At 46.7% G+C, this 25,203-nt stretch overlaps 1 protein-coding gene across 4 annotated transcripts in view; it reads right to left on the reverse strand.

Annotated features, from left to right (window-relative positions):
- Positions 1 to 25,203, reverse strand: part of ERP44 (endoplasmic reticulum protein 44) — a 505,107-nt gene that overhangs the window by 61,327 nt on the left and 418,577 nt on the right. For all 4 annotated transcript variants that reach the window (XM_029589904.1, XM_029589906.1, XM_029589905.1 and 1 more), the window contains 2 exons: positions 13,352 to 13,493; positions 11,822 to 11,924 (listed from right to left, as the gene is read on the reverse strand). In XM_029589904.1, coding sequence (XP_029445764.1) covers positions 11,822 to 11,924; positions 13,352 to 13,493 — 245 coding nt within the window. The remainder of the gene's footprint in view (positions 1 to 11,821; positions 11,925 to 13,351; positions 13,494 to 25,203) is intronic.

A 25,203-nucleotide genomic window follows, 5' to 3' on the forward strand; every position in this document is an offset into this window, starting at 1 on the left:
GCTACTTGCTAACTTCATGGAATGCCCCCTAGTCCTTCTATTATCCGAAAGTGTAAATAACCGATTCACATCTACTCGTTCAAGACCTCTCATGGATCTTAAAGACCTCTATCATATCCCCCCTCAGCCGTCTCTACTCCATCGCAACTATATCTTTTTTTTAGATGCGGCGACCAGAATTGTACACATTATTCAAGGTGCGGTCTCACCATGGAGCGATACAGAGGCATTATGACATTTTCCGTTTTATTAACCATCAGTTTCTGAATACAGCTCTCTAGCAGGAACAACCTGTCCTGCTTCATGTTGAACTGAACACAGAGATACTATAGCAAATGTGATGGCTGAAGATTGCTCTTGGCCAGGTTCACCAGCTAACCTAGCTCCTGCAACAAGAGATCACCTTGCGCGAAACCGGGAGGGCTCTCTTCCAGACACCTGGCCCAAATCAGCCAGTCATCCAAGTACAGGTCTACCAGGATCCCATCCTTTCTCAACTCTGCTGCCACCAGCACCATAACCTTGGAAAAAGTTCTGGGTCGATGGCCAAACCAAAAGGTAGCAATTGAAAATGATAATGATGCCCCAAAACCACGAAATGCAGAAATCGTTGATGCTTTAGCCGGATGGAAATATGCAAGTACACCTCAGACAAATCCAGAGACATCAGAAACTCCCCTTACTGTACTGCCAATATCACAGAGCACAAGGTGTCTATGCAAAAACGAATCACACGCAAATGAGGGTTGACCTCCTTGAGATACTGGATGTGGCAAAAAGAGCCCTCCTTCTTGGGCACAATGAAATAAATGCATTATCTATCCATATTTTCTTGAGACGTGGGCACTGGAACCACAGCCTGTAGACTCAGGAGTCTTGACAACGTATCCTCCACTGTCTTCTCTTCTGCAGAGAGTTGCAGGGAGACACCATTAACATGTCCTGAGGAACACTGTGAAAATTCAGCACATAGCCATTTCTTATCACCTCCAAAACCCTCTGGTTTGATGTGATTTTGACCCACATTCAATAAAAGAGAAAGGGACGACCCCCTATCTCCTTTTCCCGGGAGTGGGTCGTCCCACCTTCATTGGGAGACTTGGGGGGGCGCACTACCTCAGCGTGTGCCCCATCTGGACTGCCTGGGATGAAAGAACTGAAACTGAAAGGCCGCTCCTCTGTAGGGATGAAAACATTTGGATTCCCTAGTATGACCTCTGAAGCTGAAGGAGCGTTGTGTCTGTTTCTTAGTCTCTGGCAACCAAGGAAGCCTGGGACTCATATCACTTATTGGCCATTTTCTCCAACTCACTCCCAAACAAGAGCAAGCCTTTAAAGGACAACTTTGTAAGGTTAGACTTGTAGATTGCATCAGCCAAACAATTTCTCAGCTATAACTGACACCTGGCTGCTATTACTGAAGCCACCCCTCTGGCCAAAGTGCAGACCAAATTGCAGCCTTCATTTGCCAAGAAGGCGGCTGCTGGTTCCATCAGTGCCCTGGAATTCACACCAGATTCGTCGACGTCCTGAAAGAGAAGTAAACAAGAACGAGCCACCAAGGAACAACAAGAAGCTATCTGCTTCTAAGAAAACTAAAAGGTTATGGGATAGAAGGCAATGTCCTTTCGTGGATTACAAACTTGTTAAAAGACAGGAAACAGAGTACGATTAAATGGTCAATTTTCTCAGTGGAAAAGGGTAAACAGTGGAGTGCCTCAGGGACCTGTACTTGGACCAGTGCTTTTCAATATATAATAATAATAATTTATTTTTTTTTTATATACCGACTTTTCATGCCAGCATATCAAATCTGTTTACAATAGTTAGCAAATATTCATTTAAAAATATTTGCATTTCCAAAAGAAGAAAGGAAGTAAGATACATAGTTTCATAATGTACATAAATAAAATAGTAAATTTAAAATAGTAGGCTAAATAATCTTAAAGTTTAAACAATTGGAGAGACAGTATAGGAGTAGAGATAATAAAATCAAAAAAAATATTTCCCTGTACGTACCTGGATCAGTCCAGACAGTGGGTTATGTCCCCAATCCAGCAGATGGAGTCAGCACAAGCTTTGAGGGGGCGTATCCATATATACTACTACCCCCTCTGCAGGAGTTCAGTATCTTCTGACTCCAGCAGATGCGAGTAGGGTATCCTGGGATTCTCCCATTGCTATAGGTTTTTCCCTGTGTTTTTCTTTCTGATTTTCGCTTTGGCTTCTGCCTACTTGTCTTGTTTTGGATCAAGTTGTTGTATTTAAAAAAAAAAAAAAAAAAAAAAAAAAAAGTTTCTCTTTTAGAGAGCTGTTTTTCTCTTACCCTCTGTGTCCTCTCTCTTGCCTGTGCTGCGTTTTGGACGGGGTAAGTTTTGGATTTGCTGTGTTTCTTTTCCTTTGCAGCTCTCCAACCTCCGGTGCCTCGCGGATGCCGGTGGAGCCGGCCTCTCCGCGCTGAATTTCTTGCCGGCGGCCATTTTGCAGCTCCTTAGGGGCTGCTGTGGCAGGCAGGAAGGACGGTTTCGGCGGGTTGTGCGGCCAGGAGGGCCCCCCCGCGGCACTTGGAGCTTCATCCGGCGGGCAGTGCAGGCCGACCGGGCCCCCCCGCGGCGCCGTTTTTCAGGCAGGGAGCACGTTTTCGGCGGGTTGTGCGGCCAGGAGGGCCCCCCCGCGGCACTTGGAGATTCATCCGGCGGGCAGTGCAGGCCGACCGGGCCCCCCCGCGGTGCCGTTTTTCGCTCTCTCGTGGCCCCCCCCGAGGCTCAAGGCTTAATTGAGGCTGTTTTTCGATGCCGTTTCTGCTGCCACGCGCTTCCGATGCCGCGGCCGTCGCGCTGCTCAGCCTGCGGGGACGCTCGGTGCCTTCCCGGGAGGAGGGCACCTCGCAGTCCCTCGCCGATTTTGCCTTCCTTTCCAGTTTGCCCGGGCAGCGTAGGCCGGCCCCTCCCCCATTCCTGGCGGGAACGGCGGCCATCTTACACACACAGCGCCCTGAGGGAACTCAGGGAGCGCTGGAGGATAGGGATGCGGTTACGGCTTCCCACCGACCCTGGTACCGGAACCGGGTCCGCCGGGGCAGGGTACCACGGCCTCTCCTTCGTCCGGGGCCCCCTCGGGCAGGCCGGGGTTTTCCCCGGAATTTATTCTGCGGCATATTTGCAGGGGCTGGACGCACCTGCGGGGCCTCCCCCGGCTACGGCTCCTCGGATGGCGGCTGCTTCTCAGGCCCCCCCCGTCTTGGCGGGCGTGGGGGCCCCCACCCCCGTCCGGGCGCGACCTCCCCCCCGGGGCCGGGGGGAGCGGTGCCAGGCCCGGCGGCTTCTGACCCTGATGTTGCGGCCATGGACCAGGCGGACTCCACGCCGGAAGGGAATGACCCGCGCCCGCTTCGCCTCTTCCGGACGGAAGAGCTAGACGACCTTATCCCGCTGATTATCCAGGAGCTGGATCTGGGTCCGCCGCCGGATCCGCCCGCCCCTGTAGCGCCTGCGGTTGTTACCTCGTCAAAGAAGGGGGATCCGGTCCTGGCGGCTCCTCGGCCGAGGGCCCGGGCTTTCCCATCCTCGACCGGCCCATGGAAAAGTTGTATCCACTGCCGGAAGTTTCCTGGATCTAGGCACTAAAGGTGGACTCCGCGGTGTCGGCGGTCACGAAGAGGACGACGATCCCAGTGACGGGAGGCGCGGCCCTGCGGGATACGCACGATCGCAAGTTGGAAGTTTTACTCAAAAGGGTCTTCGAGGTCTCCACGCTGGGTATGCAAGCAGTGATGTGCAGTTCCCTTGCCCAGCGGGCAAGCCTCCTCTGGGTGCAGCAACTCCTCGCCTCCCAGGCCCTTCCTCCCGAGGAGGCCGCCCCGGCGGATAGGCTGGAAGCAGCGGTGTCGTACGGGGTAGATGCCTCGTACGACCTGTTTCGGGTGCTGGCACGATCCATGGCTTCGGTGGTAGCGGCCAGATGTTTGCTGTGGCTTCGCAACTGGGCGGCGGATACGTCCTCCAAGTCAAGTCGGGGCTCCCTGCCTGTCAGGGGTAAGTTCCTCTTTGGGGAGGATTTGGATCAGATCATCAAGTCCCTGGGGGGAAAGGCGGTTCATCGTCTGCCAGAGGACAGATACCGGTCTTCTAGGGCGTTTTTCTTCGTCCCGGACCAGAGCCAGGGCTCAACGACGCTACAGGAACTACAGTCCGGCGGCCTCCAGGCCCTCCGCCCCCAGGTCTCAGCCCTGGTCGCGCTCCTTTCGCGGGCGCCGGCCCGCCCGCTCCAGCCCCGGGACGGGACCTCCCTTTTCCCAAGTCCTCGCAATGATGTCAGGCTCGCCCACTCCGCCGTTCCCAGACTTGGGGGTCGGCTGGCGTTGTTCGACAAGGAGTGGGCGCACATCGCCTCATACCAGTGGGTCCTGGACACCATGGGACGCGGCTACGCTTTGGAGTTTGTCCGCGCTCCGCAGGGACGGTTCATCTTCTCCCCCTGCGGATCGGGTCCCAAGCGATGGGCGGTGCAGTTAAGGCTGGACAGGCGTCAGGAGATAGGCGCTATTGCGCCCGTGCCCTTCTGAGAGGTGGACTTGGGCCATTATTCAATTTACTTTGTGGTGCCAAAGAAGGACGGTTCCTACCGGCCCATCCTGGATTTCAGGGAGGCCAACAAGTCCCTCCGGGTGGTCCGGTTCCGCATGGAAACACTGCGGTCTGTGATCGCGGCGGTGCACCGGGGGGAGTTCCTAGCCTCCTTGGATCTGACGGAGGGCTACCTGCACATTCCCGTCCACCGGGAACATCAGCGTACTCTCAGGGTCAAGATTCTGGACCAGCATTTCCAATTCATAGCCCTCCCGTTCGGGTTGGCGACAGCTCCGCGCACTTTTGCCAGGATCACGGTAGGGGTGGCGGCTGCCCTTCGGAAGGAAGGCATTCTAGTCCATCCTTATCTGGACGATTGGCTCGTTCGAGCGAAGTCTTTCCGCCACGGACAGGCAGCGGTGGCCAGGGTAGTACAGTTCCTGCAGTCCCTGGAATGGGTGGTGAATTTTCTCCATGAGCTCCCTCGTGCCCTCGCAGCGCTTGGACTTTTGGGGGCGACCTTCGACACCCGTCTCAGCTCCTGGGGGTGATGGGCTCCACCATCGACATGGTCCCTTGGGCGTTTGCGCGCCTCCTACCTCTACAGAGAGCTCTTCTCTCCTGTTGCAAACCGCTCTCGCAGGACTACCAGGTGATTCCCCCTCTGCCGCAAGTGGCCAGGAACAGTCTGAGCTGGTGGTTGGATCCGGCGAATCTGGCTCGCGGCGTGTCCCTCGATCTCCCAAATTGGGTGGTAGTTACCACCGACGCCAGTCTCGGTGGCTGGGGAACCGTGTGCGACCGCAGCTCCACGCAGGGGACGTGGTCCGAGGTGGAGTCGAAATGGTCCATCAATCGTCTGGAGACCAGAGCGGTCAGACTGGCTCTACGACACTTCCTGCCACTTCCTCGGCACCGGGAGGCCAGGATATTATCCGACAACGCAACCACCGTGGCCTATATCAACCGACGAGGAGGCACTCGCAGCCCGCAGGTCGCGCTCGAGGCAGCGATGTTGATGCTGTGGCCAGAGCGGCTTCTGGTCCGCCTGGCGGCCTCGCACATCGCAGGGGTAGACAACGTCCAGGCGGATTTCCTCGGTCGTCAACTACTGGATCCCGGGGAATGGTCACTATCCGATGATGCGATGCAACTGCTTGTCCATCGGTGGGGGACCCCCCACCTGGATCTGATGGGGTCCACGCAAAACGCCAAGGCTCCCAATTTCTTCAGTCGCCGCAGAGAGCGAGGTGCGGAGGGAGTCGATGCCCTAGTGCTCCCGGGGCCGCCCCATCTCCTTCTCTACGCATTCCCATCGTGGCCACTGGTGGGCAGAACACTCCGCAGAATAGAGGCTCTTCAGGGGGCTGTGGTTTTCGTCGCACCAGAATGGCCCAGGCGTCCCTGGGTTGCGGACCTGCTACAGCTGGTCCTCGATGGACCCATACGACTAGGACGTTTCTCCCGCCTCTTGCATCAGGGTCCAGTATTTTTCGAGCAGGCAGAATCCTTCTGCCTGGCGGCTTGGCTTTTGAGAGGCGCCGCCTCTGGCCCCGAGGCTACCAGGAGGCAGTAGTGTCCACGTTGTTGAGTGCGCGAAAGACGTCGACGTCGGTAGCCTATGTTCGAGTCTGGAAGGTGTTCGAGGCGTGGTGTTCCAGCCAGAACACGGGCCCAACTAAGGCTTCTGTTCCTTACATCCTTCAATTCCGACATGCGGGGGTGGACAAGGGGCTCGCCTATAATCCCCTACGGGTCCAGGTGGCCGCCCTTGGTTCGCTATTGCGCGATGGGGGCTCTCTGCGGCAGCCCCCGGACATTGTTCGTTTTTCCTCAAGGGTGTCCCACACCTGCGGCCTCCGTTGCGGGATCCTTGGCCCTCCTGGAGTCTCAACCTCGAGCCACTGAGGAGTGCAACGCTTAAGGATCTCACCCTTCAGACAGTGTTTTCTGGTGACAATCTGTTCCGCTCGTCGCATATCGGAACTGTAGGCACTCTCGTGTAGAGAAACTTATCTGCGTTTCTCCGACTTTGGAGTTTTCCTCCACGCCATTCCATCATTTCTCCCGAAGGGGGTGTCTGCGTTTCATGTGAATCAGACGGTGGAACTGCCGTCCTTCTCGTCTTCCGAGCCGAAGTCTCTACGACTCTTGGATGTCAAGCGCACTCTGCGTCTCTATCTGGCAGCTACGAATGATTTCTGGACGTCTGACCATCTCTTCGTCCTTAGGGCTGGCCCAAGAAGGGGTCCCGGGCCTCCAAGACGACGATTGCCGGATGGCTGACGGCTGGCATTGCGGCTTCCTACATTGGGGTGGGGCGGTCTCCCTCACCCGGCATTGTCGCGCACTCTACGTGTTCTCAGGCGGCCTCCTGGGCGGAGGCTCGCTCGGTCTCTTCTCGAGAAATCTGTTGCGCAGCCACCTGGAAATCGTTATATACGTTCTCGAGGCACTATCGCCTACCTCTCGCCTCTCCAGTCTCTGGGCCTTTTGGCGAGCAGGTTCTCCGAGCAGGCCTCGCAGGACCCCACCCGATTTAGGGAAGCTTGGGTACATCCCACTGTCTGGACTGATCCAGGTACGTACAGGGAAAAGAAAATTATTATTTACCTGCTAATTTTCGTTCCTGTAGTACCATGGATCAGTCCAGACGCCCACCGCGTCTGGGTTCTCTGCCTGCTCGGCTCCTTTTCTGTGGCTGTCTTTTCTAACGTCTTCAGCTTTTACTGCTTCTCGCAGTTCCCCACAGGTTGTCTTACTGTGTAGGTTGTCTTCCTGTGTTTATAAAGCTTCCTACCCGTTGGTAGGATCTTTGCAGTTCTAGTTATTATAGTTGCACGGCTTCGTTGCCGGTTCCTTTTTCTACTTGATCCATTAAGGGGTTCGGTTTTTCTACTCGGGCTTTGATATACTCGATACTGAACTCCTGCAGAGGGGGTAGTAGTATATATGGATACGCCCCCTCAAAGCTTGTGCTGACTCCATCTGCTGGATTGGGGACATAACCCACTGTCTGGACTGATCCATGGTACTACAGGAACGAAAATTAGCAGGTAAATAATAATTTTCTTATACATTACCTTGGTATAAAATCATCAGTTTGAACTCATTACGTTAACAGCTCTTGGAAGGCTTGTTTAAAAAGCCAAGTTTTAATGCCCTTTTTAAATAATTTGATATCTGCTTCTAATAGTAATTCCTGTGGAATAGAGTTCTGTAGTTGGGGTCCAGCAATAGAGACGGTTCTTTCTCTTACATTATTTAGATGGGCAATTTTAGGGGAAGGAATTGGCAACATCCCTGTTCCGGTTGATCTAGTAATTCTAGAAGGGATGTGGAAATGGAGTGATGAAGTTAGCCATTCAATATTTATAAATGACCTGGAAAGGAATATGACAAGTGAAGTTATCAAATTTGCGGATGATACAAAATTATTCAGAGTAGTTAAATCACATTACAGGAGGACCTTGCGAGGCTGGAAGATTGGGCATCCAAACGGCAGATGAAATTTAATATGGACAAGTGCACTCAATGCACAGTTAAGCTCTGGAATTTGTTGCCAGGGGATATGGTTAGTACAGCTAGTGTAGCTGGGTTCAAAAAAGGTTTGGATAAGTTCTTGGAGAAGTCCATTAACTGCTATTAATCAAGTTGACTTAGGGATTGGCCTCGGCTATTACTGGCATCTTGGTGTTTGGGTACTTGCCAGGTTCTTGTGGCCTGTTTGGCCTCTGTTGGAAACAGGATGCTGGGCTTGATGAACCCTTGGTCTGACCCAGCATGGCAATTTCTTATGTTCTTAAATTCATTGCCATTGCTTCAAAGGCCTGCTTAAGTATGGCCTCAATTCTCCTATCCTGTGCATCCTTCAAGGCCACTCCCTCTTCTACAGAATTAGTTATCCGCTTGGCAATGGCACATACAAGTGCATCCATGTTCAAAAAGAGCAACTGTTCTCTTGCAGCTGGATCCAGGGGGTACAGTCCTTCCAAGACTTGTCCCCCCTTGAAATTAGCTTCCGGGGTGCTCCACTCAAGATCAATCCTTGAATTGCCTTTATAATAGAAAAGAAACATGAGGCTTTACACAAAGAAATCAAAATGTGATCTTTCTTTGGCTTAGACATGGATTCAGCCCCCGGTACTCCCAGTATCTTCAATGTCTGGGAAATCAGAGCTGGTAACATCTCTATGAAAGAACAGCAACATAGTTCTATACGGCTCCAATCCCAGAGGAATTTCCCTATCCTCCAGGGAGTAAGAATCTGCTTCACCATCTGGCTCCTATCGGGAAGACTGGCAGATCTACGCGTAATCGACCCTTACCCGCAGCACAAGGCATGTGGGATTTTGCCGCCTGTGACCCTGACCTATTAAGATTGGCCGGAGCAGAGGACTGCACCTGAAGAAAAAACTGCAGTCCTTGAAAAAAAAATTCTACCCAAGGAAAGGCAGAGGGATCCATGCCAAAACCAGGGAGCATCTGTCCTGTGCCCACTGAACTACCTTCCCCTGCTGACGAATCAGTTAGGGGACCTCCAAAGTCAGGCGACCCTTCTGGCAGCTCCTTTCCCAGTCCCACATCAGGCTGGGAAGAACCGGGCTTAGTAAAATCAGATGAAGACAATTCCCCCTGAGCCTCCAAGCAGCGCTGACACAAGTTAGAGGGAACACCAGGTTAAGATGACGAATATGACAAGTAGCACAGAGGGTAAATTGCTTAGGTTTCTTTGCTAAGGGTGCCATTAGTATGTCAGTATCCTCTGACAGGTGTCTGAGAAGCATGCATCCAGCTGTATTCACGCTGCAAAGAACTAGGCGCCCAAAATTTAGGTATCCAAAATTTAGTTGCTCAACACTGTACCTCGATGAGTGTCCAAAAACTGAGCTCCCACGAGGCTGCTCAGATTGCACGTGTAGATAAGCGTATGAATGCCCAGATAGACACTCCTAACCAACTGGATGCCCAACCAGGCATTCAACTAGGCACCCACACTGGGTGCACAACTGCACACACAGCTGGACGCAGTAGCGCGAACCGAAGGAACTGATGAGGGCAGCCTAATGCGCAGGAAAAAATGCGTGAAACACCGCTGCGATCTTCCACGCGGTGAACAAGAAAAGCCTAAGTGCAGGGCCTAGCCAAAAAGTTGCTCAACCCACCTGGCTGCCCATGTGCCCTAAGCTCCCCCAGAGGCGGGAACAAACGTTGGATCGGCACGCTGAGCATAGAGACTGGATGGAGGAGGAATCCCTACAAAACTCTCCTCCTGCTCTGTTTTTTTTTTTTCTTTTTTACTCTTTACTTGAGCTCAGCCTCTCCCGACCGAGTACAGTGTTGGTCTCCGGCTGTGGGGGGAGAGGGCATATACCTTCATCGCCACGCTCAGCTTCCTGCAGGTTTTTTTTTTTGTTTTTTTTTTAAATATAGCTATGGCCACACTGGCTGGAAACCAGCTACCGGACCAAGGCACTCATCTGAGGGAGGGATCCAAAGATATCAACTCAGGAATTCTCAAATGAGGGAGAGACCATAAGGTATCACCACAGAAGAGCGGGGTGAATATATTTCCTTCTTTTTGTCTCCTTTTAAAACTTTAAGCAATCCCCAGTAAGGAGATGCACGTCCACCATCTGCTGGAGACGGAGAAAACTGGCAGGCTGTCAGCGTAGGGGTATATATACTGTGATGTCAGCTTTGCTCTGTCTCCATCTGCTGGTAGAGGTGCATAACCCACTTGTTTTGGATCCGTTTGTATGCTAAGAAAGACAACAGACCCAATTGCAAGGAAAACCTGTTGGGATGCCAAGAAAAACGCAAAAGCAACTTCTACTGAAACATAGGCTTCTTTGAAACAAAGTGTTGTGTGGGTGTTTCAGCATGCACAATAAGGAGATACCTGAACAAAAATGGGCTGCATGGTAGAGTTGCCAGATAAATCATTGCTGCGCCAACACCACAAATCTGCCTGCTTACAATATGCCAAAAAGCACCTAGAGAAGCCTTAAAACTTTTGTAACAAAATAATTTGGAGTGATGAGACCAAAATTGAATTTTATAGTTATAACCTTAAATGCTATGTTTGGAGAGGAGTCAACACCATCCCTACCTGTGAAGCATGAAGGTAGATCTCTGCTGATTTGGGGGGGGGGGGGGGGTGTGAGCTACAGTTGCATAGAGAATTTAGTCAAAATTGATGGCAAGATAAATGCAACATCTTATCAGAAAATAGTGGAGGAGAATTTGCATTCATCAGCCAGGAAGCTGTGCATGGTGCACACTTGGACTTTCCAGCACATGACAATAATCTGCAACATAAGGCCAAGTCGACCCTTCAGTGGCTGCAGCAGAAGAAAGTGAAGGTTCTGGAATGGCCATCCAAGTCCCCTGAGCCATTTTGGGGAGAACTCAAACATGCAGGTCATGCTAGACAACCAAAGAGTTTACAGAATCTGGAGACTTTTTGCTAAGAGGAATGGGTAGCTTTACCACATGAGAAAATAAAAGGCCTCATTCATTACTATCACAAAAGACTGCAAGCCATAATTGATGCAAAAGGGGGCAATACACGATATTAAGAACTAAGGGCATGTAAACTTTTGAACAGGACTATTTTATTATTTCTTTTATCGCTATGGTTTGATTAATGATTGTACTATTCTGTGATGCAAAAAAATAGTTTAACTTTAAACACATTAAAAATAAGATGTGTTTTGTCTAACTCATGTTTTCTTAAAATGCTACACATCTTGCAAATTCTACCAGAGGTATGTAAACTTATGAGCACGTGTGTACATTCTGTTAATGTTTCCTTGAAATGGTAAAACAAATATCAGATATAAAGTACAGGCATGCAGTACTTCACACAGAAATAAACTACTTACAAAAAAGTATACATTTGACAATGTATCAAACTATCTGAATAAATGGACTTTAAACCTACAGTAACCTTAATTGCTAATGCATTGAATGTATCTGGGCATGCATGTGTTAAGTTTCTAATAAAGTTTCATAACTTGACATTTTTGTCCTACCTTTTGTTTACATATTATGATTCAAATCACTCACAATTTTAATGTATGCCAATACATTTAATTGTATTGGCATACATATTATGCCAGTTATATTATGTTTATTTTTCAAAATTTCATTTTAAATTTTATATAAAATATTTTTAAATGTAAAGTAGGAAAAAATGTACTGTTCTCTAAAGTGACAGCTAAGTCATAAATTATTAGTGTCAAATGTACCTGACCAGGAGCTACATCTGTGGGATCAGGTCCATGGTGGAATTCTCTGTGCAATTTTCCAGAATGCAGGTCTAACACAAACTGTTTGAGCTTTCCAGGAATTCTGAAACCAAATAAGTAATATTAAAGTTTCTAGAACTCTTGATTCATGTTTTATTCAGTCTCCAAGACTATTAGTGCAAACTTAATTAAAAAATGTCAAGCTTTCATTCTATGTCCCGAGGACATAGCAAGTGCTGTGTTTGCCCCTCAATAACTCCCACAGTGATATACCTAGTGATAACCTCATTGTTTAAACTCCTCAGCTTCCCACTAGCCACAACGCAACACACAGCAGCAGGTGCCAAATGCAAGTCCTTACAAATACAAAGAACTGTCAGGTAGCTGTATTGATAGAATGCCTTTAAAAGGTCCCCCTATCCTAAACTAATTGCGTATACACTAGAGATAAACTCTAACAAGAGATCAATTTACATTTCATCTGAGATCATCTACTGTCACCCGCAGCAAAGTGCTAAAATACTGCAATCAATTCTATGAAATGTCAAATGTGCCATAATGCTCAAGATGAAAACCACTGTTAGTTGGCCTCAAAAGCTCTAAAGATTAGATCACACTCTACACAGTGTGAATATTGCTTGAGCCGTGCAAGCAACAACTCATGAATGATCAAAACTTGCAGGATGCAGACAAATTAATACTGAGTACAATCAGCTCATTAACAAACCAAATATAGTGATAAATATTGGAAAGGAAAAGAAAGGCATGATTTGTATGGAAGATAATGCTGGAGGAAACTTTATACACTCCAGCATACATACGTAATGGATATATGTAGTTACATAAATGAAATTAAGAAAACATTGGGATACTTTGCCTGATTTAAGCAATTTCTGTTAGGGAAATCCATTACTGATGAACAGTTACATATTCCCAAGTGTGATTTAATATAGAGGATTAACAACAAAAATGTCAATTTTTAATTTATGGCCACTCACAGCTTAATTATTGCTTTAATAAACTAAAGCTTAAACAAAAAGATATCTGTATTTTCAACTTGATTGTATTTTCTATAATCTAGTTGTAAAATGTAGCAAAGCTAGTAAGCTTAATATGTAAAAAAAAAATTAGATTATAAAAAAAAGTTCATATTTTGTAAACATCAATTTGGTTTAGGGATTACAAGCTTTAAATCATATTTATTAATGCAAGAAATGCTGCTGAAACCGTAAACTTAAAGCAGTAACAGAAATATGGAAATTAAAAGGTGAATACAGATATAATACATGAATTCCAAGTTAATATCCACATTGAAATTAACATTTAAAAGCAGAACTGCAAGCAAACATAATAGGAAACAATGTTTTAACTATAGCTTAAAATGTTTTCTTAAATTGTACATTACCATGTTATGTGCATATTGTGAAAATGCCTTAACATTGTGAACAAAATTATTAAATTGTCATAAAAAATACTACAATTATTTCTTAGTATTAGCTACAAAAAAGGAAAAAAACCAAAATTACTTACGTCACGTCACTGAATTCTGGGAAGACATACATGTGCCTAAAGCTATCAATGGCTATAACAGGACAGTCTGCTGGAGCCTTCTGTATGTGCAGGAGTGGGTGCCTGAACTTATCACAGTCAGCATGTAAAAAGTTTATTGTACCTTTAAAAACAAAAAAGCAAGAAACTGTAAAAATATAGATTATGTTTCAAATCTTCTTCACATTTTGATCACAGATTTTAAACCAATCAGAATGTCTGCAATACAAAAGAGCTTAGATGGCTATCATTATACTCAAGGACTTCAAATGTAACCCATATTCATAGCTGCTTTCCCTTTTAATTATTTTTAAACTCTTTTACAAAATCTTCCAATTTGGGCATGTCTTGTAGGACCTGATCTACTAAACTTTTTCCCCATAGACACAGAATGGGAAAAAACTCTCAGTCCATCAGCACCATAATTACTAACCTTGGGGTGGGACAGAATGTTTAACTCTCCATCAAGCACCTGGACTTTTATTCTAGTCACTAACAGAGAAGGGAAGCTATTTACTAAAACATGGTGAATGAGTATTATCGCTTTGGGATAGATTTTAAAAGAAGCACGAGCGGCCTACATGTGCGCGTGCTAACAGGCGAGCTCACATGTACGCCCGATTTTATAACATGCGCAAGCAGGCATGTGCATGTTATAAAATCCGGGGTCGGCGCACACAAGGGGTTGCACAATTGTGTACCTTGCGCGCTCCGAGCTGTGCTGCCTTCCCCTGTTCCCTACCCCCCCCCCACCTTCCCCGCCCTTTTTTAAATTTTATTTCAAAACTTACTTCAGCCCTGGGGCTGAAGTAAATTGCACGCGCCGGCCAACTGCTGGCACGCGATCACTGACACAGCAGCAAATGACCGCTGTGTCAAAGGCCTCTGGCCCTGCCTCCGCCCCACCCTGGACCGCCCATGCCCCTTTTTGCAAGCCCCGGAACTTACACGCGTTCCGGGGCTTTACGTGCGTCGCCGGGCCTTTTTAAAATGGGCCTGGCGCACATAACCTTTTGAAAATCCAGCCTTATATGTTTAACATGCTATTTACTAAACATTTAACGCCCTTTAGAGAATTGTGTTTTAAAGCATAGTACAAACATTTGCATAAATGAGCATTATTGCATGCAATAAGTTCTGAGTTAGCAGTAACATTAAAATGGATTTGCACATTAGCATAATCTGCATTAAACAAATGAGATTAGCATAATGTTAATATATTAATTCATTTGCAGTGTACATTCCCTTGAACATTTTTTACATTTACTTGTGTCAGTGTGGCAGACTTGTATGCATTTTAATTAAGATCATTTTTCAATCAACAACACACCATACTCCACACCTTTCAGGGCCAAAAATGTTTTACTGGGGGGAAAAAAGCATATATGTACAAATGGAACTGAAATACAACTGGATAAGTCTCCACTCTCCTGAGTCAATACTTGATGGAAACATCTTTGCAGCAATTACAGCTGAGAGTCTGTTGAAATAGCTCTCCACTAATTTTGCACACCTAAATCTGTCAATATAATAGCATGTTTTTTTTTTCAAAACTGTTCAAGCTCTGTCAAGCTGCTTGGGGAATGTTGATGGATAGATTCTCCATTGGATTAAGGTTGCAGCTTTGACTAGGTCACTCCTTTTTCTTCCTTAGTCATTCTGGTGTAGCTTTGGCTGTGTGCTTTGGGGTAACTGTCATGCTGAAACTTCTATACTAGTTTCAGCTTTCTTGCAGAGGGCAGCAGGTTTTCCTTAAGGACTTTTCTGTACTTTTCTCTATTCATTGTCCTTTCTATCCTGACAAGATTCCCAGTCCCTGCAGATAGTAAACATCCCCATAATAAGATGCTGCCTCCACTATGCTTCACAATAGGGATGGTGTTCTTTCACTGATGTGCTGGTGTTGGGTTTGTGCTAAATTTGCATTCAGGCCACAAAGCTCTACTTTATTTTCGTTAGACTACAAAACCTTTTGCTACAAACCTACAGTATTCCCAGTGTGTTCCTTTGTATACATCAAACAGGATTCAAGGTGCACTTTAAGTAGCAGTTTTCTGCTTGTCACCCTAATATACAGAACAGATTTGTACAGTGCTAGAGATATTGTTGTCACATGTACACTTTGACCAGTCTTGGCTATGGAAACCTGTAACTCTTACTAAGATGACATTGACCTCTTGGTTGCTTCCCAGATTAGTCTGCTCCTTGCTCAGTCATCCCGTTTGGAGGGATGGTCTAATTTAGAAAAGGTTTTGGTGGTGCCATACACTTTCCATTCTTAATAATTGTCTTGACAGTACCCCCAAGGGATATTCAAGGACTATTCAAATCTTTTATACCTATCCCCAGATCTGTGCCTTTCCATAACTTTGTCTTGGTGTTCTTTAGACAGGTCTTTGGTGTTCAAGATTAGATTTCTGCTTCAAAATACTGTACCCAGCAGACAGAACCAAGCTAACCCGTCATCATGTGAATCAGTATAATTTAACAAAGGTGGAGTTTATTCAGTTGGTGTGTGTTTTTGAAGGCAATTGGTTATACCAGAGCTTTACATACTGAGGACTGCTACAAAAGTACAAGGGGAATGGACACTCCCCAAGTTATTCCATATTTTTATTTCAAATTCATTTTGTAAGGAATTCTGGAATAGAATTTCATTTGGAAGTTGTGGGGTAGGATGTATGATACACACTATTTTAATACATGGATCCCTGGTGAGACCTCACTTAGAATACTATGTACAGTTCTGGATCATGGTTTTACATGTAATTGCCAAAATTAGGGCATCAACACACGGAATTCTAAGGAGGTTAGAGGAATGGTCAGCAGAAAAAGAGGGGCAATACTGCCTCTATACATAGGTCCTTGTTGAGACCTCACTTGGAATAATGTGTACAATTCTGGAGACTGCATCTTCAAAAGGATATAAACAGGACAGAGCCAGTCTAGAAGGTGGCTACTAAACAGGTCAGTGGTTTTCATTCTAAAGCACATGGGGATTGACGAAAAGATCTAAAACATGTATACTCTAGAGGAAAGGCGAGATAAGAGAAATATGAGGGGAAACATTTTAATATTTCAAAAGTTTCCATGTACAGAAGGTGAGCTTTTTACAATAGAAAGGAGGCTCTAGAACAAGGGGTCATGAGATGAGGTTGAAAGGGAGTAGATTCAGGAGTAATTTTAAGAAATATTTCTTTACAGAGAGTGTGGTGGATATGTGGAACAGCCTCCCAGTTGATGTGGTGGAGACAGAAACAGTATCTGAATTCAAGAAAGCATGTGAAAAATAAAGGGGATCTATAAAGTGATGATAATTATAATGCTAAATTAATTGGAAGGATGGACAGACTGGATGGGTCATATGATCTTTTTCTGCCGTCATGTTTCTCTGTTTCTACTTCCAGGCTATAAGGCAAAAAAGGTGAACATTTTGAAAGGGGTGTTAACTTTCTATAGCCACTTTACATTTAACACAAAACTGTTAAGCGACACACCCTCCCCCATGTTAATGTGAGCTTGATAAACATTGGGCCCAATACAATAAAACATATTAAAATTTGGGAACTAAATTTTAGTTGTCATTTTTTCTTACTCTTGCAGTAATAATTAATTGAATTAACTTCTGATGCACTAAGCTAATGGTATGCTAATGCATCTTAAGTTTAAAATAAAAAGTGTTCTAACCCAAAAACGTGGACAGAAGACATGATTAGCATGCATAAATAATGGTTTATGTGCATAAAACGTTTTCTGCACAGAGAACATAATTTTGTGCAGAAATTGTCTTCTGCACATAAAGCATGATTTATACACACAAAACAATTTGCATAAAAACATTCATCCACAAAGCATATTCTTTGCACAGAAACTTGATTTGTAAATACTCTTGAGTACAGGACCACAGACTAATATTAGTTTGAATATCTTTACTTCAGCTCTGACCAGAGGTTAAATTTGTATTGGTAAGAAACAATGCATTAAGTCTACCTGCTTTCTGCATCGGGGAGTAAAAGCTAATGCCTTCATTAACAAGGGATTAAAATAGAGGAGCACTAATTTGTGTGCACAGATTTTGCACGCAGAACTCCTTGCTGCATCAGAAGTAAAGTCTGCGCACAAAATTTTCTGCACATTTGGCCAGTGCAATTAAGCAGTTCTATAGGTATTCAATGCGGATTAAAGCCTGTGTTAGCATTAATATAGTTTAGCAAATATGTACCTCATAGGGAATTATGTAATTACGCCTGTGCAGAATTTTGCCTATAATCACATTAAATTCATAATGTCCTGAGTGCGGGGAGAGGGTGGGGTGAGGGAAGCAAAACAAATCAGACAGTGGAATAAGTGCAGCTAGACTCCAAGGAAGCAGGTAGCACAGTAATTGGCAGTCCAGCCAGGGTCAAGCAGTTTTGTCTCTTGCTTTCACTATCAATGGGTCCCCCATCTGGACGAGTTGAAGAGGAGGGAGCTGCTGCCTCCTCCTGCTGAAAGCCCCATCTGTATGACTTCTGACAGGCGATAGATTGTGTGCATTATTGCTAGCTGTGCAGCCCAGTACACCTTTCACTGCTTCACAGAATCCCTGTCACTGCATGGCATGCCACTACCAATTTCAGATTTGGGCCAGAATGCAGGTTCTCTTCCCCATCACAGCCATGGTGAAAAAAGCAAACAATAGGCTCAGCTGAGCCTTCCCCAGCATCTCCCCCCCTCCCCCCCCAAAAAACCCAAAATGCATCTAGATGCCTTCCTATGCAACCGCATGTCTATGTAAGCCCCAGTTTTAAGTATCAGAGTTAAGGTCCTTTAGGTTTCCTTTCATGGAAGGGGGTACACATTCCTGGGTGTCAGGGTGAGTAGGATTGTTTTTTGGGAGGTACCACAGAGATTGGTTAGTTGAGTGGGGGTGGGGACCTTGGGAGGATGGAGATCTTAGTGGATGAGAGGGCTTGATGATGGAGATAAGGTAAGTAAAGGCTAAGGGGTTAAAAGTACATAGTTACAGCAAAATTGCTTATCTTGTAATAAGTGTTATCCCAGTACAGCAGGATGTAGTCCTCACATATGGGTGACGTCACTGATGGAGCCCTATTGCGGGAAAACTTTCTGTCAAAGTTTCTAGAAACTTATGACTGGCACTGTGAGGCCATTGAGCATGCCCAGCATGCTACGATATTCTCTGCCACAGGGGTCTCACTCTAGTCTCGTATGTAGCAATAAGCTTTAGCAAAAAATAAAATAATAAAAGGTATGAGACCCAACTCCGCGGGGTGGCGGGTGGGTTCTGTGAGGACTACATCCTGCTGTCCTGGGATAACACCAATTACAAGGTAAGCAATTTTGCTTTATCCCAGGACAAGCAGGATGCTAGTCCTCACATATGGGTGATTAGCAAGCTAGAGGCAGAGTCATTTCGTAGTGAAGCCACAGTGAAGTATTGTTGTTGAAAATGAGACAGCCGAAGATCACAGCAGGTTGGATGTAGAAGGAGTTCGGATTAAACTGGAAACAAGTTCTTTAAGACAGATTGTCCATAGGCAGAATCTTGTCGTCCTTCTTTGTCCAAACAGTAATGAGCTGCAAAGGTGTGAAGAGAACTCCATGTTACTACTTTACACATGCCAAGGATTGGCACTGAACGATAGTGTGCTACTGAGGTTGACATTGCTCTTACTGAATGCGCCTTTACTCGTCCTTGGAGAGGAAGGCCTGCTTTTTCATAGCAAAACTGTTTGCAATCTGCTAGCCAATTGGATAGAGTATGTTTATCCATTGCTTTACCAGGTTTGTTTGGATCATAAGATACAAAGAGCTGAGTGGATTTCCTATGGACTGCAGTGCGGTCTAAGTAAAATGCTAGCGCACGCTTACAGTCCAAGGTATGTAAGGCCCATTCCCCTTGGTGAGAATGAGGCCTTGGAAAGAATGTGGGTAAAACTATGGATTGGTTCAAGTGGAATTCCATAACTACCTTGGGAAGGAATTTTTGATGTGTACGGAGAACCACTCTGTCATGTAGGAATTTTGTATAGTGTGAGTATGTGACAAGTACTTGTAACTCACTAACCCTTCTAGCTGATGTAATGGCTATGAGGACGATAGTCTTCCATGTGAGAAATGTAATATCACAGGAATTCATGGGTTCAAAAGGAGAACGCATGAGTCTTGTTAAAACCAGATTCAGGTCCCATTCCATGACAGGTGGTCAAATTGGTGGTTTAAGTTGAGTTAAACCTCTCATAAACCTGCTGACAAGAGGTTGTGTGGAGGTTGGTGCATCTCCCATCTTGTTATGGTAAGCTGAGATTGCATTTAAGTGTACTCTTACAGATGAAGTCTGGAGACCAGATTCTGAAAGATGGTATAAGTAGTCTAGAAGAGAAGTAGTGGGGCAAGTGAAAGGATCAATATTCTTTTGTCTGTACCACAAAGTAAATCTCTTCCATATGGAAGAGTAATTCCTTCATGTGGAAGGTGTACGTGAAGCTATAAGCACTTGAGATATATTGGTTGAAAGATTGAGTGGTTGTAAAATCAAGCTTTCAACATCCATGCTGTCAGGGATAGGGATTGAAGGTTGGGATGGCGCAACTGACACTGATCCTGCGTTATGAGAGTGGGAGCTATACCCAGGCGAATGGGATCCCTGATTGAGAGGTCTAGAAGTGTGGGAAACCATACTTGTGGAGGCTAATACGGGGCTATGAGGATCATGGTTCCCCTGTCCTGTTGTAGCTTCACTAGAGTTTTGGTTATGAGCAGTATCAGAGGATATGCGTATAGAAGGCCTGAGTTCCAAGGGCGAGCAAAGGCGTCCTTGGCTGGCTGGTTCTTCTGTTTGTGTAGAGAACAGAATTTGTCCACTTTGTGATTCAGATGTGACGCAAAGAGGTCTATTGTTGGTTGTCCCCAACGTTGAAATATCCTGGTCGCTACTGCGGGATCCAGGGACCATTCGTGTGGTTGGAACTGACGACTGAGTCGATCTGCCACTACATTGTGAATACCTGCCAGATAAGTGGCCCGGATGAATCATTGAGTGGTTCAGGGCCCAACCCCAAATCTGTGCGGCTTCTTAACAAAGGAGATACGAGCCCGTAACTCCTTGCTTGTTGATGTACCACATGGCAACTGTATTGTCCGTTTGGATGAGAACAATTTTGTGTGAAAGGCAGTCTTTGAACGCATGTAGCGCATAACGTATAGCTCGAAGTTCCAGGAAATTGATTTGATATGTTGCTTCGAGTGTTGTCCAAGTACCTTGAGTTTGGAGAGTGTCTATGTGAGCTCCCCAACCCAAAGTGGATGCATCCGTGGCTAGGGTTATTTGTGGGACTGGTTGCTGGAAGGGTAGGCCCTTGCGCAAGTTGTCCTTGTTTGCCCACCATAGTAGAGAGGAACGTAGCTGGTGGGTTACTTGAATTGGAGAATGCAGCAGTTGAATGGCTTGGATCCACTGTGATTTTAAAGTCCATTGGGTTACTCTCATGGCGAGCCGTGCCATAGGAGTGATGTGAACTGTGGAGGCCATGTGGCCCAGTAAAGTTAGAAGCTGATGAGCTGTCGCTTGTTTCTTTGAGCGGAGGGAGTTTGCCAAAAGGGAAAGTGTCTCTGCCCGATCCTCAGGTAGAAAGGCCTTTGAGAGGATAGTGTTCATTCTGCTCCTATGAATTGAAGCAGGTGAGATGGAGTGAGATGGGACTTCTGATAATTGATAAGAAACCCCATCGAATGGAGTACAGTAATTGTTTGATTGAGAGAAGCGAGAGCTCCTTGTAGAGATTGACTTCTGATGAGCCAGTCGTCTAGATATGGAAACACATGCTATTACTGCCAGACATTTGGTGAATACTCTGGGAGCAGAGGCAAGGCCAAATGGCAATACTCTGTATTGGAAATGTCGTTGACCCACCAAGAAGTGCAGATACTTGCGATGAGGAGGGAATATTGGAATGTGAGCGTAAACGTCTTGAAGATCCAGAGAACAAAGCCAATCTCCTTTTTGAAGAAGTGGAAGCATGGTGCCTAGAGAAACCATCCTGAACTTTTCTTTCCTTAGAAATTTGTTGAGATTTCTGAGGTCTAGGATGGGACTAAGACCTCCGGTTTTCTTTGGAATGAGGAAATAGCGGGAATAGAATCCTCTGCCCCTCTGAGACCGGGGCACCGGCTCTACAGCCCTGGCTTTCAGAAGGGTGGATAATTCTATTTTTAATTGAAGCATGTGATTTTCACTGAGATGAAAATGACTTGGAGGAAAATCTGTGGGAATTGAGAGGAAATTGAGTTGGTAACCTTGAGATATTATTGACAGAACCCATTTGTCTGATGTTATTGGTATCCAATTGTTGTAAAATCTGGATATCTGGCCTTCCACTGGAAGTTCTGGCTGAGGATTGGAGAAGTAGCTGAGTTCTCTGGAATTGGTTTCAAAAACCAGCAGCCAGCCCTGTCTGCGGAGCAGGTTGAGGCCTAGTTGCCCTCGGCTGTCTTGGTTGCGGTCTTTGTTGAGTCATAGAAGGTCTGGCACGAGATGTAGGAGGATAGTATCTCCGTTGTCTGTAAAAAGGCCTTCTCGTGTCTTTCCGTTGAGGTCTACGCCCAGAGTGCGTAGGGGGATCTTGCGGAAGGGAAGAAAGCTGCCTCAGTGTTTCAGTGTGCTCCTTTAGTTGAGTCACTGCATCTTGGTCCTTGGATCCAAAAAGGTTGTCTCCCAGGCAAGGGAGATCCACTAGCTTATCCTGAACTTCAGGTCTAAGGTCTGAGGCCTTAAGCCATGCCCATCTCCTGGCGCTGATTCCTGATGCAGCTACCCTTGAAGCTGTTTCGAATCCATCATAGGCCGCACGTTTCCCGGCCTCCAGACACTTGTGGATGATGGTCTGGGCTGCCTCTTGATACTGAGTTGGGAGAGATGGAACAAAATCTTGGATTTATATTCCATAAGTTTCTCTGATATTGGGTCATGTAGAGCTGGATAGGAAGAGATTCTAGAGAGTTCAACATGGCTCCTTGATACACTTTGCGACCCAGGGAATCCAAAAATCGGTGGTCTTTACCTGGGGGATTCGATGAATGTGTTCTTATTCTTTTTTATCTTTTTTTGTGCTGATTCCACCACCACTGAGTGGTGAAGGAGCTGCGACTTCTGATATCCAGGAGCAGATTGTACTAGATATGTAGTGTCCATTCTCTTGTTTACTGCTGGAACGGAGCAGGGATGTTCCCAGAGACGATGTTGTAATTCTAAGAGAACATCGTGCACTGGTATGGCTACAACCTGTTTGGAGGGTCGACAAACTGAAGTACTTCCAAGGTTTGTTGTCTGGTGTCCTGCTCTGTTACTAATTTGAAAGGAATGGAGTCCGCCATTTCCTGGACAAAGGTGGTGAAAGTAAAATCTTCTGGAGATTTCTTTCGGGGATCTGGTGGTGATGGCTCAGACATAAAATCCTCAGATGACGTGTCTGAGTTCGTGTCACTATCATATTCTTGGATTTGTTGTGGAGGTGCTGAAGTCCTAGGTGGAGGAGGAATGCCAGAAGGTCCTGGTAATGGATCTTCAGGAGATGAGTCCTCAGGATTTTCTTCTCTTGGATTAGAGGGAAGAGAATCCAGTAAATCTTGATACCTTTTCATGATTATTTGATGTAGTGCTGACTCTGGGTGTCCTGGAGCCCCAGGAAGGAGTGGCACCGTTGGTGAAGGCTTCGGCATCGAAGAAGCGATTGTCTTCGATGATTTCCTCGAAGTCACTGTAGTTGTTTTGTCTTTTCTTCCTTGCATCGGTGCAAGTGTGAAAATTGGCATCAGTGCCGGAACCGATAGAGCCATCGACATCGGCATGGTGTCCGGTAAGACCAAAGGCACAGACTTCGGTATCGATAGTGGCATCGAGGTCGTCAGTGGAATCAACGTTGCCACTGGCATCAGGGTGTCCCCCGGCATCAGGATTGGTCCTGGCATCGGTGATGTCACCGGTGTAAGTGATGTCACCGGCATTGGCGGTATCGCCGGCATCGGCATAGTCACCGGAATTTGTTCCTTCAGGGCTTGCATTACTGCATGGACAGGTCCTGTGATATGGCTGGAATGGTCGGCGGTGGTGGAGGAGTAGATGGTAACTCTTGCGATGGTTGTATGGGTTCCATCGAAGTAGGCCCTGACGGTGCCAGTGTTTCTTTGTGTTTTTGCTGTTTTGTGATTGGTTCTGCTCAGGAGGGAGTTAACATTAGTGTCGGGGCATGTCGATGCTTATGTTTAGGCCTTTGCTCGATTACCGACCTTATCGACGCCGTCGATGGTGTTGGCGAGGTCCCGTCCCTGATCCCCCCAGATGATGTTTCTTCAGCAGGACTTTTTTGGTAACTCCAGCTGGGGATGATTTTATCGACGTCGAAGGGAAGGAAGGAGTTGGAGGTGGAAAAGGTGCTCCATTTTTTCCTGCCTAAGCTTCCTTCCTTTAGGGGTCATCTCTGCACACTGTTGGCAGGATGAAATATCATGTTTTTCGCCTAAACAGATGACACACTTGTGGTGTGGGTCTGTGATAGACATGGTCCGATTGCAAATTGGACATTTTTAAACCCCGAAGCCATGTTTGTATCAACAGCCGTTGATGAAAACAGGGAAATTTTATGAGAAAAAAAATTGTTTTTACTTACTGTAAAAACGATGTGAATTTCTCACCGTCCGGTGAAAAAAGTGAGAGTGAGATCCCTTATGGGAGAAAATTTTTTAAATTGATGAGTTTTTCAGTCAGAATAGTGAGTAAAAACTCACAGGGCTCCTATCCCCGCGATGCTTACAGCAGCGCGGAAAAACAAAGACTAGAGTGAGACCCCAGTGGCAGAGAATATCGTAGCATGCTGGGCATGCTCAGTGGCCTCACAGTCAGGCCTATCCTGTAAAGTGCGGCCGCGTTTACCCTGCTCCTAAGCCGCTTTTAACTCACGTTCCGGCCGCGTTAGCCCTTCCTGCGATCCCGAATCCCCTTTAACCTACTCCTACCGCGTCCTAAATTCCCCAGGTAACCCCTTCCGCCCGCGGCATGTATATTGCATGCAAACGAGCGAATTAGCTCGATATTGCATGCAAACAAGCCAATTAGCTATTCCCCTAGCATCCCGTAACCCGCGCCCCGACTAACGCTACCTTTCCCTGCCGTTTTGTCGCGCGTTTAACCTGCAAACTTACCGCCTACCCTGACCCAGGCGGTAGAGGCATGGGTAAGGGTAGGTGGCAAGCTTTCCCCCAGCCCCCGCTCACCTGCCCCGGCCGCGATCATGGGTGCCGGTCTCCGTGGCAGCCCCAGTCCTCTCCCCTCCTCCCGAAGCCAAAAAAAAAAAAAGCTTTTTTTTTTTTGGCTTCGGGAGGAGGGGAGAAGACTGGGGCTGCCACGGAGACCGCTTTCCCCCGTGCAAGTAAGTTGCTTCGCCACTGTCATCTCTTCTCCCCCCCTCCCGGAGCAGGGCGCGAAAAGCAGCCTTGCTCCGGGAGGGGGGGGGGGGGGGGGGGAGATGACAGCAGCGAATCCAAAAAATAAGCGAAAAAAACTTAAAAGCTAAAAGTAAGTTGCTTCGCCACTGTCATCTCTTCTCCCCCCCTCCTGGAGCAGGGCGCGAAAAGCAGCCTTGCTCCGGGAGGGGGGGGAGAAAGATGACAGCGGCGAAGCTTTCCCCCAGCCCGGATGCTGGCAAAAACTTACTTTTTTGCAGCCATCAGCCCTGAGCAGGAATACGATCTGGCCTGCCTTAGCTCCTCCCGACAAGATGGCCGCCTGCACGGGGAAAGCGTGCAATTGGCCGCTGAAGACGTGACGTCACGACATC

The sequence above is a fragment of the Rhinatrema bivittatum genome, chromosome 2 (genome assembly GCF_901001135.1).
Source record: "Rhinatrema bivittatum chromosome 2, aRhiBiv1.1, whole genome shotgun sequence".
NCBI lineage: Eukaryota > Metazoa > Chordata > Amphibia > Gymnophiona > Rhinatrematidae > Rhinatrema > Rhinatrema bivittatum.